Genomic DNA, 20,118 nt, shown 5'->3' with positions numbered 1-20,118 from the left:
GGATAACTTCACATTTCTCCACATTATATTCCATCTGCCATGTTCTCGCCCACTCACTGAGCCTGTCGAGATCCCCTTGAAGCCTCTTCACATCCTCTTCACAACTGACACTGCCACCTAGCTTTGTATCATCAGCAAATTTGGAAATGTTGCATTTAGTCCCCTCAACCAAATCATTGATATAGATTGTGAATAGCTGGGGCCCAAGCACCGATCCTTGCGGTACCCCACTACTCACAGCCTGCCATCCTGAAAAAGACCCGTTTATCCCTACTCTTTGTTTTCTGTCTGTTAACCAATTCTCAATCCTTGCTAGTATATTACCCCAATTCCATGTGCCCTAATTTTGTTCACCAACCTCTTGTGTGGGACCTTATCGAAGGCCTTCTGAAAATCCAAATACATCACGTCTACCGGTTCCCCTTTGTCTACTCCACCAGTTACATCCTCAAAGAACTCCAATAGGTTTGTTAAACAGGACTTCCCTTTCATAAATCCATGTTGACTCTGCCCAATCTCACTATTAGTTTCTAAGTGCCCAGTTATTGCATCCTTTATAATAGATTCCAGCATTTTCCCAACTACTGATGTGAGGCTAACAGGTCTGTAGTTCCCTGTTTTCTCTCTCCCTCCTTTCTTAAATAGCGGGGTTACATTTGCTATCCTCCAATCTGCAGGAACCGTTCCAGAATCTATAGAATTTTGGAAGATGACAACCAAAGCGTCCACTATCCCAATGGCCACCTCTTTCAAAACCCTAGGATGTAGGTCATCCGGTCCTTGGGATTTATCGACTTTTAGTCCCATTAATTTTGCTAGTACAATGCTTTTTTTACTAATAATTTCTTTAAGTTCCTCATTCTCGCCACACCCTTGGTTTTCTCATATTTCTGGGAGGTTTTTTGTGTCTTCCTCCGTGCAGACAGAAACAAAGGGCTGGATTTTCATTGACGAGGCGGGTAGGAGGCGGGACTACAACTTTCGGGGTTGTAGTCCCGCTTCTATCGAGTTCTAGCCAACCCACGCGATTTTGACTTGATTGACCTTGTTGAGCCCACCCAGCGGGCTCAGCAGGGCAATTAAGGGCCACCCGGCAACAGGTGACGTCAGAGATGAAATATCAGCGTTTCACAACACTGACAATCTGTACTCCAGGTTAATTCCTTCCTCTCCGGATGATTGAGATCTCCCTGGAACAGAAAGCTGAATGCTGAAACTTTTGACAGCTCGCGGCCATTCTGTGCCAGTGAGATGAGGGACTCCCGAGACCTGAAGGAAGGAAGGCTGTAAAGGTAAGTACATGTAAGTAAAACTTCTTTAAACACTTTACACAGACCAAACACACTTACCTTTGCACTCATGCACCCATCACTCACCTGAACACCGGACATCTCGACCCCTCCAAGCCCTTCATCCCGACGGTCCGCCTCGCTAACTTGGCGTAGTTTGGAGCCGTCGGGAATCCCACATTTCACCAATGAAAATAGGGATTAGGCTAAAAACTGCCTGTTAACTACCTGTTAACAGGCAGTTCATTGGCACTAATCCCCTCCCCGCCTCGGGGAGGCCGGTCCCAGTGCAGGTCGGGTTGAAACTGGCATGGAGGCAGGTTGGGGGCGGGATGGGTTTGTGCCCCCCGATTTTGGGATTTTAACCCCCCACACACCTCCAATCCCGCCTCCACAGCCCAATGAAAATCCTGCCCAAAGTATTTATTTAATTTCCCTGCCATTCCCTCATTCCCCATTATAAATTCTCCCGTCTCTGACTGTAAAGGACCTACATTTACCTTCGCCAGTCTTTTCCTTTTCACATACCTACAGAAGCTTTTACAATCCGTTTTTATATTTTTTGCGAGTTTGTGCTCACATTCCATTTTCCCTTTCTTTATCAATTTCTTGGTCCCCCTTTGCTGATTTCTAAAAAGATCCCAATCCTCAGGCTGACTGCTTTTTCTGGCAACTTCATAAGCTTCCTCCTTTGACTTAATACTAGCTTTAATTTCTTTTATTAGCCATGGTTGGATCACTTTTCCTTTTGGGTTTTTATGCCCTAGGGGAATATATGTTTGTTGCAAATTATGCATTCGTTCCTTGAATGTTAGCCATTGTATGTCCACCTTCATACCTTTTAGTGTAGTCTCCCAATCTACCATGGCCAACTTGTCCCTCATACCCTTGTAGTTTCCTCTGTTTAGATTGAAGACCTTAGTTTCAGATTGAAGACCACATCACTCTCAAACTTAATGTAAAATTCAATCATATTATGGTCACTTGTCTCTAAAGGCCCCTTTATCACAAGATTATTGATTAGCCCTTTCTCATTACACAGTACCAGATCCAAAATAGCCTGTTCCCTGGTTGGTTCCTCCACATACTGATCCAGGAAATCATCTCGCATGCATTCCAAGAATTCATGCTCCACACCATTAGTGGTAATTTGATTTGCCCAGTCAATATGTAGATTAAAGTCCCCCATGATTACCGTATTGCCCTTGTTACATGCACTTCTAATTTCTTGATTGATACTGTGCCCTACATTACCAGTACTGTTTGGTGGCCTATACACAACTCCCACCAATGTTTTCCGCCCTTTGCTGTTTCTTAGCTCCACCCAAACTGATTACAGTTCTCCATCACGATCTGCCGAGCCAAGATCTTTTATCTCTACCGTACCGATCTTATCCCTTATTAACAGCGCTACACCACCTCCTTTTCCTTTTTGTCTGTCCTTCCTAAATGTTATCATTAAGTTGAATGACCAGATAATCTGTTTTTTAGTGGTGTTGGTTGAGGGATAAATATTATCCAGAACACCGGGGTGAACTCCCCTGCTCTTCTTCACAACAGTGCCATGGGATCTTTTACATCTACCTAATAATATCAAATTAATTCCATATTTCTATCTCCTTTATATGAGAAAAACAATATAAAATGCCAGTCCGTGAAGTTGACATACGATAGATTTGATATTTCATTTAAGAACAGACTTGCAGCAGGACGCCACACTTTGAAAGTAACAGCTTGCCGACGGCTGTGGAAAGCGACCTGGAGGCTGTTAGACACTTGGGTTTAAGTGGATGGGAAACAGAGTGTTTGTTTATGGTGTCAGATGAACTCCTCGGGGTCAATTTTCAGTGAGGCGGGCTTTTAGGCGTGCGGGGGGCTAAAATCCAGAATTCGGGGGTCCCGACACCATCCCGCCCAAAACCCACCTCCATGTAAGTTTCAAAGGAGGCGGGTACCCGCCCCGCACTGGGACCTGCCAACCCGAGGCGGGAAGGGATTAGTGCCAATTAACTGCCTGTTAACAGGTAGTTAACAGGCAGTTTTTAGCCTAATCCCTATTTTGAAGGGTGTCGTGTGGGATTCCCGACGGCTCCAAACCACGCCAGGTTAGAGGAGTCGGGCCGTCGGGTTGAAGAACTTGGAGGGGTCGAGTTGTCGGTGTTCAGGTGTGTGATGGGTGCATGAGTGCAAAGGTAAGTGTGTTTGGTGTGTCTGTGTAAAGAAGTTTAAATTACCTGTACTTACCTTTACAGCCTTTCTTCCTCTAGGTTTCGGGAGTCCATCATTTAGCCGGCACAGAAAGCAGAATGGCTGCGATCTGTCAAAAGTGACAGCCTGCAGCTTTCAGTGCCGGCGAGATTTCTAACTGAGTCTGCGTAGAAGGACTCAGGTTAGAAGTAAGACTGTCCGTGTTTGACAGCTTCAAACAGCTGTGAAACACTGATATTTCATTTGTCAAGACGTCTTGACATGAAATTTCAGTCTGTGACGTCACCTGTTGCCGGGTGGCCCTTAATTGGCCTGCTGAGCCCACTGGGTGGGAAAATCGCGTGGCTTGGCCGCATCTCAGTGGAGGCGGGACTACAACCCGAAAGTTGTAGTCCCGCCTCCTTCCCGACTTCCAAATGAAAATCCAGCCCCTCGAGTGTGACACGATCTGTAATCCATACATGTATGTTGTGCTGTGAAATCCAACTCTATCACTTCACAAGACAGTCGAATGGCCCTTCAGCCGATGCGTGTGGGAGCATGTCATCCGTCGGCAGCAGTTGTATCGCCTCCCCGACAGATACAGAACGGATGAAACCCGCCCACGCAATCTCCACACCGATATATTGTGGCGACTCGCACAATCTTCAGGACAGAACACATTTCCAGGCCGAGGTGCTATTGATAAATGGCTCAAGCTTCTCTATCTGAACCCCTTAATGTGTTCCCTTGTAATTAGGGTTCCCAACTCTGGTTGGATGTATCCCTGGAGGTTTTGTCACCTGACCTCTTGCCTCCCACCGCCCCACCTGGTCAAACAGCCACCGCCAATATTTTTATAGCTAATGAACACTTTTTTAATACCCCTATGATTTGTCTCTTAAATTGCTCAGTGTCCAGGAGATTAATCTTTAATTCCTGGTTACTACGCATCCCTACTCGTAACACAAACCAACCAACAGCATCCTGCACCTATGTAACGCTCAGTGGGCAGCGCTCTCTCGCCTCTGAGTCAGAAGCTTATGAGTTCAAGTCCCACTCCAGAGACTCGAGCATAAAATCCAGGCCGACACACCAAGGGCTGCACTGTCAGAGGTGCCGTCTTTCGGATGAGACGTTAGACTGAGGCCCTGGCTGCCCTCTCAGGTGGACGTAAAGATCTCATGGCACCAACGTTCCCGCTAAGCTGCGTGGCCGCATAGTGGTCTGGAGGTCCCGCACAGGCCGCTCAACTGCGCATGCGTGAAAATTTGAATGGGCCGCGCAGCCGCCGAAAGGGACCGCGCACCAAAAGAAATAACAGGGAACATTGCATGGGACTATTTTGAAGAAGAGCAGGGGAGTTCTCCCCGTTGTCCTAGTAAAGATTTATCCCTCAACCAGCATCACTAAAACAGATTGCCTGGCATTATCACCTTGCTGTATGTGGGATCTTGCTGTGCGCAAATTGGCTGCCGTGTTTCCTACATTACAGCACTGGCTACACTTCAAAAATACTTCAGTGGCTGTAAAGCCCTTTGGGACATCCTGAGGCCGTGAAAGGCGCTGTGGAAATGTAAGATTTTTTCCTTCCTAACGTTCCTCCTGTTGGACAGACGTCCCAGGGCACCTTACAGAGCAGAGAACAAAATGAAGGAGGGAAAGTACTGAGTAGAAAGGGATTACAGGGCAGAGTTCAAAGAGCGGTTGAAAAGAAAAAACTTCAGTAGCCTATGAAAGGACGGAAGGAGGAGGTAAGGCAAAGGGATTCCCAGAAGGGAGGGGCTGAAAGAGTGCCCTCCAGTGTTTGGCTTGTCTTGCTTGTGAACGTCACGGCTATCATCAGCAGAGGAGCTTCAGAAAGAGGCAGTGCATTCAAGATGAAAGCCCACCACTACTTTCTCAGGGTAACTAGGGATAGGTAATAAATGCCGGCCTTGCCAGCGACGCCCACACCCCGAGAGTGAATTTAATTTCTAAATGAGTGTGTAGAGGCCGAGGTTTGCACTCTGAGGTATTGAAGGTGATTATAAATGGAAGTGGTGATGAGTAATGATTGCTGTTCCACAGGAAACCTAACTGTGACGTAAATAGGCTGTAAAGTTAACAGGCGCTGAGTTGCCTTGTCGGAGAAGCAGAAGTGTTAACCGCATGTGCAATTGTTTCCTTCTAGCACGCGTCGGAAGGTGTTGTACGGTTCGATACCACAACTTCACTGAAATACGAGGAGATCTCTCCTGTCCTGACCCTGAAAACCTGGGTCCAGACCCTTCGGTAATGTAAACCTTTTATTCAATATAGATACCTGTGTGAAAATGCCACAAGCCAGCTGCACCTTAATGGTACATTAGTCTAATTAGTTATTGTTACACGGCATGTTGCATGATGCAACACTACCCGAGGGCTTTATCCAGCACAACTTATTTTTTTCAGCTGTAGCTCAGTGGGTAGCGCTCTCATCTCTGAGTCAGAAGGTTGTGGGTTCAAGTCCCACTCCAGAGACTTTAGCACAAAATCCAGGCCGACACTCCAGTGCAATACTGAGGGAGTGCTGCACGGTCGGAGGTGCCGTCTTTCGGATGAGACATTAAACCGAGGCACCCTGTCTGCCCCCTCAAGTGGATGTAAAAGATCCCACGGCACTATTTTGAAGAAGAATAAGGGAGTTCTCCCGGCTAATATTTACCCCTCAACAAACCTCACCAGAACAGATTATCTGGTCATTATCTCATAGCTGTTTGTGGGAGCTTGCTGTGCACAAATTGTCTGCCGCATTTCCCACATGACAACGGTGACTGCACTTCAGAAGTACTACATTGGCCGTAAAGCACTTTAGGACGTCCTGAGGTGGTGAAAAGCGTTATATAAATGCAACGTTTTCTTTATTTTTAATCTCGGTAGTTCTATGTATGTAATGAATTTCTCGCGGGCAATTAGGGATGGGCAATAAATGCTGGCCTTGCCAGCGACACTCAGATCCCATGAACGAATTTTTAAAAAATGTCGTCAGGTGTCCAGTCAGTAGCACATGCATCAATATGTAAGACAGATCAGCTTATCTTCTAAGCTGTTCTGGCAATGTTTTATATCTGATGAATGAAATCCATTTCTGAGAAATAAGACATTCCTTTTCCAAATCAAAGTCGGAGTTGACTTGATTTAACGCAGAGATGAACCCATTCGTGCTTTTCAGTGATACTTAAGGACGAATGCCTCTGTATTTCAGTGCGCGGGTGTGATTATTTAAAACTTTTGACCAAAAATAAAAGGGTCTACCTCTTTCTGCAGGCCTGTGGATGCCAAAACAAGACCCTTAGGCTCGCGTGATGTCCTACCCAGTAACAGACAACTTTACGAACTTGTTCTAACCTACAATTTCAGCCAGGTAACTAATCACAGTGCAGTCCTAGTTGAACGTGCCTCCTCAGAAGTTGTTTATGAAGATTAAGTTTACCAACTTTGATATGGACTGGCCCCAGTTGCATTTGGTGTTCTCCTTTAAGGAAGGATCTACTCTTTGAAATCTGCTGCAACAACAGCAACCTGCATTTGCATACATTGACTTCAGTGGGGAAGGAAATCAGGCGGTGGGTGTGAAATGGGGCTGCCGTGTCGCGGTCGCCCATTTTGCGCCACCGTCCAAGTGGAATTTATACCCCCTCGGTCTCCAACTTTGAAAGGAGGCGAGTGAGGGAAACATAGAAACATAGAAGATAGGAGCAGGAGTAGGCCATTCGGCCCCTCGAGCCTGCTCCGCCATTCAATGAGATCATGGCTGATCATCCAAATTCAGTATCCTGTCCCTGCTTTCTCTCCATATCCCTTGATCCCTTTAGCCTTAAGAAATATATCCAACTCCTTCTTGAATATATTTAATGAATTGGCCTCAACTGCCTTCTGTGGTAGAGAATTCCACAGGTTCACCACTCTCTATGTGAAGAAATCCCTCCTCATTTCTGTCCTAAATGGCCTACCTCTTATCCTTAGACTGTGACCCCTGGTTCTGGACTCCCCGACCATCGGGAACATCCTTCCTGCATCTAGTCTGTCCAGTCCTGTCAGAATTTTATAAGTTTCAATGCGATCCCCTCTCATTCTTCTAAACTCCAGCGAGTACAAGCCCAATCGACCCAATCTCTCCTCATACATCATTCCTGCCATCCCAGGTATCAGCCTGGTGAATCTTCACTGAACTCCTTCCATGGCAAGAACATCCTTCCTCAGATAAGGTGACCAAAACTGCACACAATACTCAAGATGTGGTCTCACCAGGGCCCTGTATAACTGCAGCAAGACACCCTTGTTCCTGTACTCAAACCCTCTCGCTACAAAGGCCAACATACCATTTGCCTTCTTAACCGCCTGCTGCACCTGCATGCTTACCTTCAGCAACTGGTGCACAAGGACACCCAGGTCTCGTTGCATTTCCCCTTCTCCCAATCTATTGCCATTCAGATAATAATCTACCTTCCTGTTTTTGTCATCAAAGTGGATAACCTCGCATTTATCCACGTTATATTGCATCTGCCATGCTTCTGCCCAATCACCCAACCTGTCCAAATCATCCTGGAGTTTCTCGGCATCCTCCTCACAGCACACACGCCCACCCAGCTTTGTGTCGTCTGCAAATTTGGAGATATTACATCTAGTTCCCTCGTCTAGATCATTAATATATATTGTGAATAGCTGGGGTCCAAGGACCGATCCCTGCGGTACCCCACTAGTCTCTGCCTGCCACTCGGAAAAAGGCCCGTTTATTCCAACTCTTTGCCTTCTGTCTGCCAACCAGTTCTCTATCCAAGTCAACACCTTGCCCCCAATCCCATGTGCCTTAACTTTACACGCTAATCTCTTATGCGGGACCTTATCGAAAGCCTTCTGAAAGTCCAAATACACCACATCCACTGGTTGTCCCTTATCTATTCTACCAGTTACATCCTCAAAAAATTCCAGATTAGTCGAGCACAATTTACCTTTTGTAAATCCATGTTGACTTTGTCCGATCCTGTCACTGTTTTCCAAGTGCTCTGCTATTACATCTTTTATAATGGACGCGAGCATTTTCCCCACTACCGATGTCAGGCTTACCGGTCTGTAATTCCCCGTTTTCTCTCTACCACCTTTTTTGAATAGTGGGGTAACATTAGCTACCCTCCAATCCATGGGTACTGTTCCCGATTCCATCGAATGTTGGAAAATGATCAGCAATGCATCTACTATTTCTAGGGCCACTTCCTTAAGTACCCTAGGATGTAGATTATCAGGCCCTGGGGATTTATCGGCCTTCAATCCCATCAATTTCCCTAACACCATTTCCCTACAAATACTGATTTCTTTCAGTTCCTCCCTTTCATCAGACCCTATGTTCCCCGACATCTCTGGGAGGTTATTTGTGTCCTCCTTTGTGAAGACAGAACCAAAATATGTATTTAATTGGTCTGCCATTTCTTTGTTCCCCATTTTAATTTCCCCTGATTCTGACTGCAAGGGACCTACGCTTGACTTCACCAATCTTTTTCTCTTCACATATCTATAAAAGCTTTTACAGTCAGTTTTTATGTTCCCTGCAAGCTTACTCTCATATTCTATTTTCCCTTTCTTAATTAATTCCTTTGTCCTCCTTTGTTGAATCCTAAACTGCTCCCAATCCTCTGGTTTACTGCTTTTTCTGGCCAATTTATATGTCCTCTCCTTGGATCTTATGCTATCCCTAATTTCCCTTGTTAGCTACGGTTGAGTCACCTTTTTTGTTTTATTTTTATGCCAAACTGGGATGAACAAATTCTGTAGTTCATCCATTCGGTCTTTGAATGCTTGCCATTGCTTATCCACCGTCAACCCTTTGAGTGACATTCCCCAATCAATCCTACCCAACTCGCACCTCAGACCATCATAGTTTCCTTTATTTAAATTCAGGACCCTAGTCTCTGAGTTAACTGCTTCATTCTCCATCTTAATTAAGAATTCGATCATATTATGATCGCTCCGACCCAAGGGGCCTCGTACAACAAGATTGCTAATTAATCCTTTCTCGTTACATAGTACCCAGTCTAAGATGACCTGACCTCTGGTTGGCTCCTCGACATATTGGTCCAGGAAACCATCCCGTAAACACTCCAGGAATTCCTCCTCCACAGTATTGTTACTAATTTGGTTAGCCCAATCTATATGTAGATTAAAGTCACCCATGATGACTGCTGTGCCCTTATTGCACGCTTCTCTAATTTCCCTTTTAATGCCATCCCCAACCTCCGCATTACTGTTTGGAGGTCTATATACCACTCCCAATAATGTTTTCTGCCCCATGGTATTTCTCAGTTCTACCCATACAGATTCCACATCATCAGAGCTAATATCCTTCCTTATAATAGTGTTGATCCCTAGGGAGGACATTACAGAGATATATAAATGCTAAGTGGAATAGAGCAAAGTTAATCTTGAGTACTTTTCAATTAAATCGCAACTAAGGGACATGCGTATGAACTGATAATGAGCAAGTTGAGGACTGATGTGAGGAAGGGCAATGACATGAATCTTGTCATTCATGTGGAAATGACTTCTGAAATGATACTGGGCGGCCTGCTGGTGGCGCTGCCCAGGGAGAGTATAAATACTCGGGCATGGGCCCAGCTTGCTCAGGACATTCTTTAACAGGAACTAGTGAAGGACACAACTAAATCTCCATGTTGTAAAACAGTTGATTAAAGCTTTGTTTAACGCTTAGACCAAGTGCCTAGTAGTTTTCTTACGTCAGGCTTCTTTAGAGCAGCTAATACCGAACATGGTCCCTGCATAGTGGAGTGAAGGGAATAGCTCTGGAGTGATCCAAGACATACTGTGAATGTGCTGTACGTTTCTCAGGAAGGATGAGCTAGCTGGCCCTCCCCTCATCTGTACTTCGCAAATTCTCTTTATGCTCTCCTGGTCGGCCTCCCATCTTCCACCCCGCATAAACTTGTGCTCATCCAAAACTCTGCTGCCCGTATCTTAACTCGCACCAAGTCCCGTTCACCCATTGCCCCTGTGGTTGCTGACCTGCACTGCCACCCGGTCTGACAATGGCTCAATTTTAAAATCCTCATCCTTCTTTTCAAATCGCGCTGTGATAACCTCCTCCAGCCCCACAACCCTCCCAGATCTCTGCGCTCCCCAATTCTGGCCTCTTGCGCATCCCCGATTTTAATTGCTCCACCAGTGGCAGCCGTGCCTTCAGCTATCTAGGCTCGAAACTCTGGAATTGCCTCCCTAAACCTCTCTACCTCTTCCCCCTTCAAGACGCTCCTTAAAACCTACAGGCTGGATTTTGTGGGGGTTCGGGTGGGAAATTGTTTTATTTCCCCCAGCGGGTCGGGAACCCGCCGCCACGCGCCTATACCAAACGTCGGGTCTGTCAGCGCTGATCAGACCCGACACGCAGCGGCGGGGGAGGCAATTAAAATCATTAGTGGCTTGTTTACAACCGCATATCAATGTTTTTTTCCCAGCTTTTTGGATTTGACAGGTCGCCCACTTGTTTCCCGCTGTGCCTAGACCTCATCTGTGAAGCTGAGGCGGGAGGTCAGTGGCCATTGAATCAGCTGATGAGTTGACAGCTTCAGATGTCAAATCAAAGCTCCCAGCTGATTGAGAAATGTTCCCTTAAACACTAGGGCCTAGAAATTCGGTTGAGGCGACAAAGTGGCACCAAGTTCGCCTGGGCGCTGATTTTTGCGCAGAGTTCGGAGTAATACCGATCGCCAGAAATTCAGTTTCAGCGCCCCTAGAGGAAGATGGGGCGAGGCTCGAGGCGCTCTGCGTCCCTCTTAGGGCGTTGAAACTGAATATCACAGCGCAACATGCCGCAGCGCCACACGCTGCGGCACGGCACGCTGCGGTACTGCAGGCCTTCCTCCCATTGTTAAGGGGGAGGGGCCTGCAACAGTGCGATCCCCGATCGCGAGTGCCGGCAAAAGAGCCCGGCCCCGAGGAGAAGTGCCGGGCTCTCGGGAAACAGCCGGCAATGCCGCGGGGGGGGGGGATCAGGAGGCCGGGGACGGAGTGCTGGCAGGTGGCTGCCGAAAAAAGCGGCCGCCTCGCACCTCCACCTTAACTTGCGCCACTGCCAGCACAGCAAGGCCCCGTGAACCGGGCGCGGGTAGCGAACGACGCTACAGCGCCGTTCGCTACCAAATATCGCGATCGGGGTGCTAATGGGGTGCTGCGCACACCGATGACGTCATCGGTGGCGGCGCAGCGCAACAGGCTAACGCCACCATTAGCGCCCCTGCTGAATATCGCGGGAGGCGCAGCCAGTGGCGCTACAGCCACTGACTGCCCTCTTTAGGCGCGAACAGGTGGCACTACATACCCAATTTCTCCCCCTAGCTTCTCTAAACTGCATTTCCACTACAGATTCAGGATGCTGCAAGTCTTTACACAAGTCTCCATGCAGTCTGACCTCATTACCTCTCCCACCATTGACAGATCACTTCTGTCATCTCTACTTCACCTGCCATCTATTCCATCGCCATGGGTGCCCTTGAAACTCTCACCATGGTCGTCAGAATCCCACTACGATCAGCAGCAGCACCAACAACAACACTACCAACCTTCTCTGCAATCAACTGATGCTGCACAGGGCATCAGCACCTGACCACATTGCTGCCAGGGATGGCCTCACCATGGCCAGAGTTACTTCACTTGACGCTGTACACCCTGGCTGCCACATGATGCGCCAGATTGGCACGACCCCACTCCAACACCATAAAGCATCCCTACAATGCCTAACCATTGCGGGGGGCTTCCACTATGTCTCACCATTCACTGCAACTCACTAAGCCACTTCCAAAGGTGCACACAAATCTGTCCAAGGTGTTGAAAATAAAAGTGTCAATGTTTGACACCACATTAACAGAAACTTTACATGAACATTGGATAAAACACCCAAGTGCCTACCCTTGTGTGTTGTTAGTTGGTATGATTGCACTAGGATGAGGGTGAGTGTGAGGGGTGGCTAGTGAGATTGGGATGTGATAATGTAGATAGGGAGGGATGGGTGAAGGTCCAAGTTAAGTTAGTGTGAGTAAGGATGTGCAGGAGTAGGGTAGGGAAGGCAGAGTGATGTGGATGTGATGAGAGGCACAGCAGGATGAGGTTGAGTGCACTCAGGTTTCGTGATCTACTGAGATAATTGAAACGTTTGCGGCACTGCACCCAGGTCCTCCTGACCACATCCCTGCTTGTGTCCTCTGCAATGTGCAACCAAAGCTGTGTTGATCTCCTGGGGAAGTCTCTTCTGCCCATAGGAAGGGAAGAGGGACCTCCCTGTGTGCTGTGACTCCCTCCATAAGCATATGGAGGGAGTCATGGGAGAGCCTGGGTGCAGCCGTGCACCTCTATGCAGTGATTGTCCGTGTTTGGAACACCTCAACGCTGTAGAACACTGACAGCACAAATGTCAGACTAAATTTGGGCATGGTCCCTTTAAGGAAACCGGCGGATGACACGTCATCAAGTGATGTCATCAGACCCGCTTCCTCTAATTGGCCAGCAAATGCGCTGTCAGCGGAAAGTCATTTCAGAGGCCGGGATGGAGACCGCAGCGGGGTCGGGACCCACCACCGATGCCACTCGCCGAGGTCAGCACAATCGTGGCCTTTGTCTTTGACCACACTTTGGGTCTCCTGTCCTAATATCTCCTTATGAAAGGTGCTATATAAATTCAAGTTGTTGTTCTCTTTGTGATAAAGTCCTGGCAGAGCTCTTTGTTTTCAGCACTGTCCATCCGCCAGTTTTCTTACAATACTGGCAACTCGATTTAAGCATCTGCAGGAAATACTGCTTCTGAAAATAAAAGGGAAGGCTTGTGTTTCTACAGCACCTTGTCTCCTTTCTCGGAAACGCCTCAGGATGCTTCACGTGAATTGCTTCCTGAAGCACAGTCTCCAATTTGAATAGAGCGAGCATGCTGATCTCCACACTGGCGTTCCTGACTGCGCGCTCAATGAGCGGAGCGCCACGCACCGTAACCCTAAAATCTACCCTGTGTTGTGATAAAACCAGAAATGTTCTGTAGCTGGAGATGTACCTAACATAGAAACATAGAAGATAGGAACAGGAGTAGGCCATTCGGCCCCTCGAGCCTGCTCCGCCATTCAATGTGATCATGGCTGATCATCCAAATTCAGTACCCGGTCCCTGCTTTCTCCCCATACCCCTTGATCCCTTTAGCCTTAAGAAATATATCCAACTCCTTCTTGAATATATTTAATTAATTGGCCTCTACTGCCTTCTGTGGTAGAGAATTCCACAGGTTCACCACTCTCTGGGTGAAGAAATTCCTCCTCATTTCTGTCCTAAATGGCATACCCTTTATCAGACTGTGACCCCTGGTTCTGGACTCCCTGACCATCGGGAGCATCCTTCCTGCATCTAGTCTGTCCCGTCCTGCCAGAATTTTATAAGTTTCAATGAGATCCCCTCTCATTCTTCTAAACTCCAGCGAGTACAAGCCCATTGGACCCAACCTCTCCTCATACGTTATTCCTGCCATCCCAGGTATCAGCCTGGTGAATCTTCGCTGAACTCCTTCCATGGCAAGAACATCCTTCCTCAAATAAGGCGACCAAAACGGCACACAATACTCAAGGTGTGGTCTCACCAAGGCCCTGTACAACTGCAGCAAGACATCCTTGTTCCTGTACTCAAAGCCTCTTGCTACGAAGGCCAACATACCATTTGCTTTCTTAACCGCCTGCTGCACCTGCATGCTTACCTTCAGCGACTGGTGCACAAGGACACCCAGGTCTCGTTGCACTTCCCCTTCACCCAATCTATTGCCATTCAGATAATAATCTGCCTTCCTGTTTTTGCCACCAAAGTGGATAACCTCACATTTATCCACGTTATATTGCATCTGCCATGCTTCTGCCCAATCACCCAACCTGTCCAAATCGTCCTGGAGTTTCTCAGCATCCTCCTCACAGCACACACGCCCACCTAGCTTTGTGTTGTCTGCAAATTTGGAGATATTACATCTAGTTCCCTCGTCTAGATCATTAATATATATTGTGAATAGCTGGGGTCCAAGGACCGATCCCTGCGATACCCCACCAGTCACTGCCTGCCACTCTGAAAAAGACCCGTTTATTCCAACTCTTTGCTTTCTGTCTGCTAACCAGTTTTCTATCCAAGTCAATACCTTGCCCCCAATCCCATGTGCCTTAACTTTACACGCTAACCTCTTATGCGGGACCTTATCGAAAGCCTTCTGAAAGTCCAAATATACCACATCCACTGGTTCTCCCTTATCTATTTTACCAGTTACATCCTCAAAAAATTCCAGTAGGTTAGTCAAGCACGATTTACCTTTTGTAAATCCATGTTGACTTTGTCCGATCCTGTCACTGTTTTCCAAGTGCTCAGCTATTACATCCTTTATAATGGACTCTAGCTTTTTCCCCACTACCGATGTCAGGCTTACCGGTCTGTAATTCCCCGTTTTCTCCCTACCACCTTTTTTGAATAGTGGGGAAACATTAGCTACCCTCCAATCCATGGGTACTGTTCCAGATTCCATCAAATGTTGGAAGATGATCAGCAATGCCACTTCCTTGAGTACCCTAGGATGTAGATTACCAGGCCCTGGGGATTTATCGGCCTTCAGTCCCATCAATTTCCTTAACACCATTTCCTTACAAATACTGATTTCTTTCAGTTCCTCCCCTTCATCAGACCCTATGTTCCCTGACATCTCTGGGAGGTTATTTGTATCCTCCTTTGTGAAGACAGAACCAAAATATGTATTTAATTGGTCTGCCATTTCTTTGTTACCCATTATAAATTCCCCTGATTCTGACTGCAAGGGACCTACGTTTGACTTCACCAATCTTTTTCTCTTCACATATCTATAAAAGCTTTTACAGTCAGTTTTTATGCTCCCTGCAAGCTTACTCTCATATTCTATTTTCCCCTTCTTAATTAATCCCTTTGTCCTCCTTTGTTGAATCCTAAACTGCTCCCAATCCTCAGGTTTGCTGCTTTTTCTGGCCAATTTATATATCCTCTCCTTGGATCTTATGCTATCCCTAATTTCCCTTGTTAGCCACGGTTGAGTCACCTTTTTTGTTTTATTTTTATGCCATACTGGGATGAACAAATTCTGTAGTTCATCCATGCGGTCTTTGAATGCTTGCCAGTGCCTATCCACCGTCAACCCTTTGAGTGACATTCCCCAATCAATCCTACCCAACTCGCGCCTCAGACCATCATAGTTTCCTTTATTTAAATTCAGGACCCTAGTCTCTGAGTCAACTACTTCATTCTCCATCTTAATGAAGAATTCTATCAATTAAAGGCCACCCGGCAACAGGTGACGTCACAGACTGCAATTTCATCTGTCAAGGGTTTTTGACAGATGAAATATCAGTGCTTCACAGCTGTTTGAAGCTGTCAAACACTGACAGTATGACTTCTAACCTGAGTCCTTCTACGCAGACTCAGTTAGAACTGTCACCGGCGCTGAACGCTGTCACTTTTCACAGATCGCAGCCGTTCAACTTTCAGTTCCGGCTGAGTGATGGACTCCTGACGCCTAGAGGAAGGAAGGCTGTTAAGGTAAGTACAGGTAAGTAATACTTTACACACTTTAGACACACCAAACACACTTACCTTTGCACTCATGCACCCATCACTCACCTGAACACCGACATCGCGACCCCTCCAATTTCTTCAACCCGACGGCCCGCCTGCTCTAACCTGGCGTGGTTTGGAGCCGTCGGGAATCCCACACGACACCCCTCAAAATAGGGATTAGGCTAAAAACTGCCTGTTAACAGGCAGTTAGTTAATTGGCACTAATCCCTTCCCGCCTCGGGTTGGCGGGTCCCAGTGCGGGGCCCGCCTCCCTTGAAACTTACGTGGAGGCGGGTTTTGGGGGGGGATGGTGTCGGGACCCCCGAATTCGGGATTTTTGCCCTCCGCACGCCTGAAAGCCCGCCTCACGGCACAGTGAAAATCTGGCCCGTTGAGTGAGTGGGAAAATACATGGCAGATGCAGTATAACGTGGATAAATGTGAAGTTATCCACTTCGGTAGAAAAAACAGAAAGGCAAAGTATTATTTAAATGGTGCTAGATTGGGAAATGTTGATGTACAAAGGGACCTGGGTGTCCTTGTACACCAGTCACTGAAAGCAAACATGCAGATGCAGCAAGCAGTTAGGAAGGCAAATGGTATGTTGGTCTTCATTGCAAGAGGATTTGAGTACAGGAGCAAGGATGTCTTACTACAGTTATACAGGGTCTTGGTGAGACCACACCTGGAGTACTGTGTGCTGTTTTGGTCTCCTTACCTAAGAAAGAATATACTTGCCATAGCGGGAGTGCAGCGAAGGTTCACCAGACTGATTCCTGGGATGGCAGGACTGTCTTATGAGGAGAGATTGGGTTGACTAGGCCTGAATTCACTAGAGTTTAGAAGAATGAGAGGGGATCTCATTGAAACGTATAAAATTCTGACAGGGCTAGACAGACTGGATGCAGGGAGGATGTTTCCCCTGGTGGGGGGGTCTAGAACCAGGGGTCACAGTCTAAGGATACGGGGTAGGATATTTAGGACTGAGAGCAGAAGAAATTTCTTCACTCAGAGGGTGGTGAACCTGTGGAATTCTCTACCACAGAAAGCTGTGGAGGCCAAGTCAATTAATATATTTAAGAAGGAGATAGATAGATTTCTAGAAACAAAAGGCGTCAAGGGGTATGGGGAGAGAGCGGGAATATGGTATTGAGATAGAGGGTCAGCCATGATCATATTGAATGGCGGAGCAGGCTCGAAGGGCCGAATGGCCTACTCCTGCTCCTATTTTTCCATGTTTCTAGAGGTCACACAGGAGGGAGTTGCCATTGAAGTCTTGGTGAGTTGCTGCAGTGCCTCCTGAAGATTGTACTTTATAGAAACATAGAAGATAGGAGCAGGAGTAGGCCTTTTGGCCCGTCGAGCCTGTTCTGCCATTTAATGAGATCACAGTGCGCTGGCAGTAAAAGGGATGTGTATTGAGTCCAGTCGAACGTTCTTCCTTTACAACTTGTACCTTTTGTTCAGTGTTAATTGTTTTTTTTAATGTGTTGCTGCAGGCGAAGAGTGGTGAGGTGACCCCCAGCTGCCCCTTACTGTCTGACTTGCTGTACGAATCGGAGTACGACAGTCAGCTTTGGATGCTCTACGATCTGAACAAGAAGCTGGTGGGATCGGGTGACGCTTATCCTGACAGGGTAAGAGCGGAGGTTAAGGATGGAATAATGCAGTCTCGTGCATTCAGCTGACGGAAAGAATCCGACCGCAAAAATGCAAAATGATAGTGAAGTGACACCTTGGCCATTGCCGCAGAAGACGCTTGTTAACGAATGCACTATTGAAGGCAGACGCAAGTGGTTCTGATCTCGGAAAGGGGAGCGCTCCACTGCAGGAAAGGAGGGAAAGTCAGTCATACCATCAGTCTGCATTTCACACACTGACGGAGAGGATCCACTGCCCTCTCAGCAGGGAGTGTTTTGTAGCACCAGGGGAACAGATAGGGGTGGGGGGGAAACTGAAAAGAGAAGAGCAATTCTGTAGGTGTGTGAGCTTCCACGGACTGTAAAGTAGAATTACAGAAAACTGGAAGCCTGGAGGCTCAGTTAGAGCCCAGATTCTCTGAAAGAGATGTGTAAGTTTTTATTTAGTGCTAATACTGTCATCAATAGATTCAGGATCCTGACACAATCCACTGAAATGTATTGTCGTTGGGAAAGGCTAGAGTGCCTCCTCATGTGTCTTAAATGTCTGAGGCTCCTGTTATGTAGGAATTGGAGCATTTTGCACACAGCAAAATCCAGGCAATGACGATCTCCAACAAGCGAGAGTCTAACCACTGCCCCTTGACATTCAACGGCATTACCATTGCCGAATCCCCCACCATCAACATCCTGGGGGGTCACCATTGACCAGAAACTTAACTGGACCAGCCACATAAATACTGTGGCAACAAGAGCAGGTCAGAGGCTGGGTATTCTGTGGCAAGTGTCTCACCTCCTGACTCCCCAAAGCCTTTCCACCATCTACAAGGCACAAGTCAGGAGTGTGATGGAATACTCTCCACTTGCCTGGATGAGTGCAGCTCCAACAACACTCAAGAAGCTCCACACCATCCAGGACAAAGCCGCCCACTTGATTGGCACCCCATCCACCACCTTAAACATTCACTCCCTCCACCGCCGGCGTACCGTGGCTGCAGTGTGTACCATCTACAAGATACACTGCAGCAACTCACCAAGGCTTCTTTGGCAGCACCTCCCAACCACACGACCTCTTCCACCTAGAAGGACAAGGGCAGCAGGCGCATTGGAACACCACCACCTCCAAGTTCCCCTCCAAGTCACACACTATCCTGACTTGGAAGTATATCGTCAAAATCCTGGAACTCCCTCCCTAACAGCACTGTGGGAATACCTTCACCACACGGACTGCAGCGGTTCAAGAAGGCGGCTCACCACCACCTTCTCGAGCAATTAAGGATGGGCAATAAATGCTGGCCTTGCCAGCGACGTTCACATCTCATGAACGAATAAAACATTTTTTTTTAAACCCACAAATAGCCATCGTGTGACTGACCAGTTGATCTGTATTTATTTTCCGGGTCTTAAATGTGGGGTGAATATTGTCCAGCATACTGGGAGAACTCCCTGTCCTTCTTCAAATAGTGCCATGGGATCTTTAACATCCACTTGAACCAGCAGGTAGCTAGAGCCTTGGTGTAACTCCTCATCCAATGGGCGGCACCTCGGACAATGCAGCACTCCCTCAGTAAGAATGAAAAAAGAAAGACTTGCATTTCTATAGTGCCTTTCACGACCACCGGACAATCCAAAGCGCTTTACAACCAACGAAGTACTTTTGAAGTGTAGTCACTATTGTAATGTAGGAAACGCGGCAGTCAATTTGCGCACAGCAAGCTCCCACAAACAGCAATGTGATAATTACCAGATAATCTGTTTTAGTGATGTTGATTGAGGGCTAAATATTGGCCAGGACTCCGGAGATAACTCCCCTGCTCTTCTTCGAAATAGTGGCGTGGGATCTTTTATGTCTACCTGAGAGAGCAGACGGGGCCTCAGTTTAATGTCTGATCCGAAAGACGGCCCCTCCGCTCCCTCAGCACTGCACTGGGAGTGTCAGTCTAGGTTTTTGTGCTCAAGTCTCTGGAATGGGACTTGACCAGTTAATCTGTTTTTTTTCCGGGTGTGTGTTGTGGGGTGAATATTGTCCAGGACACTGGGAGAACTCCCTGCCAATGTTCCCTTTAGGCTGTGCGGCCGTGCAGCGCTCCAGGATTCCCGTGCAGATGGTGAAACGGCTATTAAACTGGAAAAAAAGGCGTGGAATTTGAATGGGCCGCGCAGCCTGTTAAAGGGGGCCTGCGCGGCCCCAAAAAAAATTAGAGGGAACGTTGCTCCTTGCCTGTCTTCAAATAGTGCCATGGGACCTTTAGCATCCTCTTGAACCAGCAGGTAGGCAGAGCCTTGGCGTAACTCCTCATCCAATGGGCGGCACCTCTGACAATGCAGCACTCCCTTAGTACTGCACCGAAGTAGACTGTGTGGTTAATACATAGTGGGCATTGAACCTA

General features: G+C 47.3%; 1 protein-coding gene across 2 annotated transcripts in view; it reads left to right on the top strand.

Annotated features, from left to right (window-relative positions):
- Nucleotides 1–20,118, top strand: part of LOC147125370 (tripeptidyl-peptidase 2-like) — a 152,782-nt gene that overhangs the window by 90,392 nt on the left and 42,272 nt on the right. For both annotated transcript variants that reach the window (XM_086002219.1, XM_086002216.1), the window contains exons 19-21: nt 5,650–5,750; nt 6,765–6,861; nt 17,588–17,725. In XM_086002219.1, coding sequence (XP_085858345.1) covers nt 5,650–5,750; nt 6,765–6,861; nt 17,588–17,725 — 336 coding nt within the window. The remainder of the gene's footprint in view (nt 1–5,649; nt 5,751–6,764; nt 6,862–17,587; nt 17,726–20,118) is intronic.

Source organism: Somniosus microcephalus, chromosome 1 (assembly GCF_052327205.1).
Source record: "Somniosus microcephalus isolate GS21.2 chromosome 1, FLI_Smic_1.0, whole genome shotgun sequence".
Taxonomy (NCBI): domain Eukaryota; kingdom Metazoa; phylum Chordata; class Chondrichthyes; order Squaliformes; family Somniosidae; genus Somniosus; species Somniosus microcephalus.
Note: the sequence above shows the minus strand (reverse complement) of the source record. Positions and strands in the feature narration are given on the sequence as shown.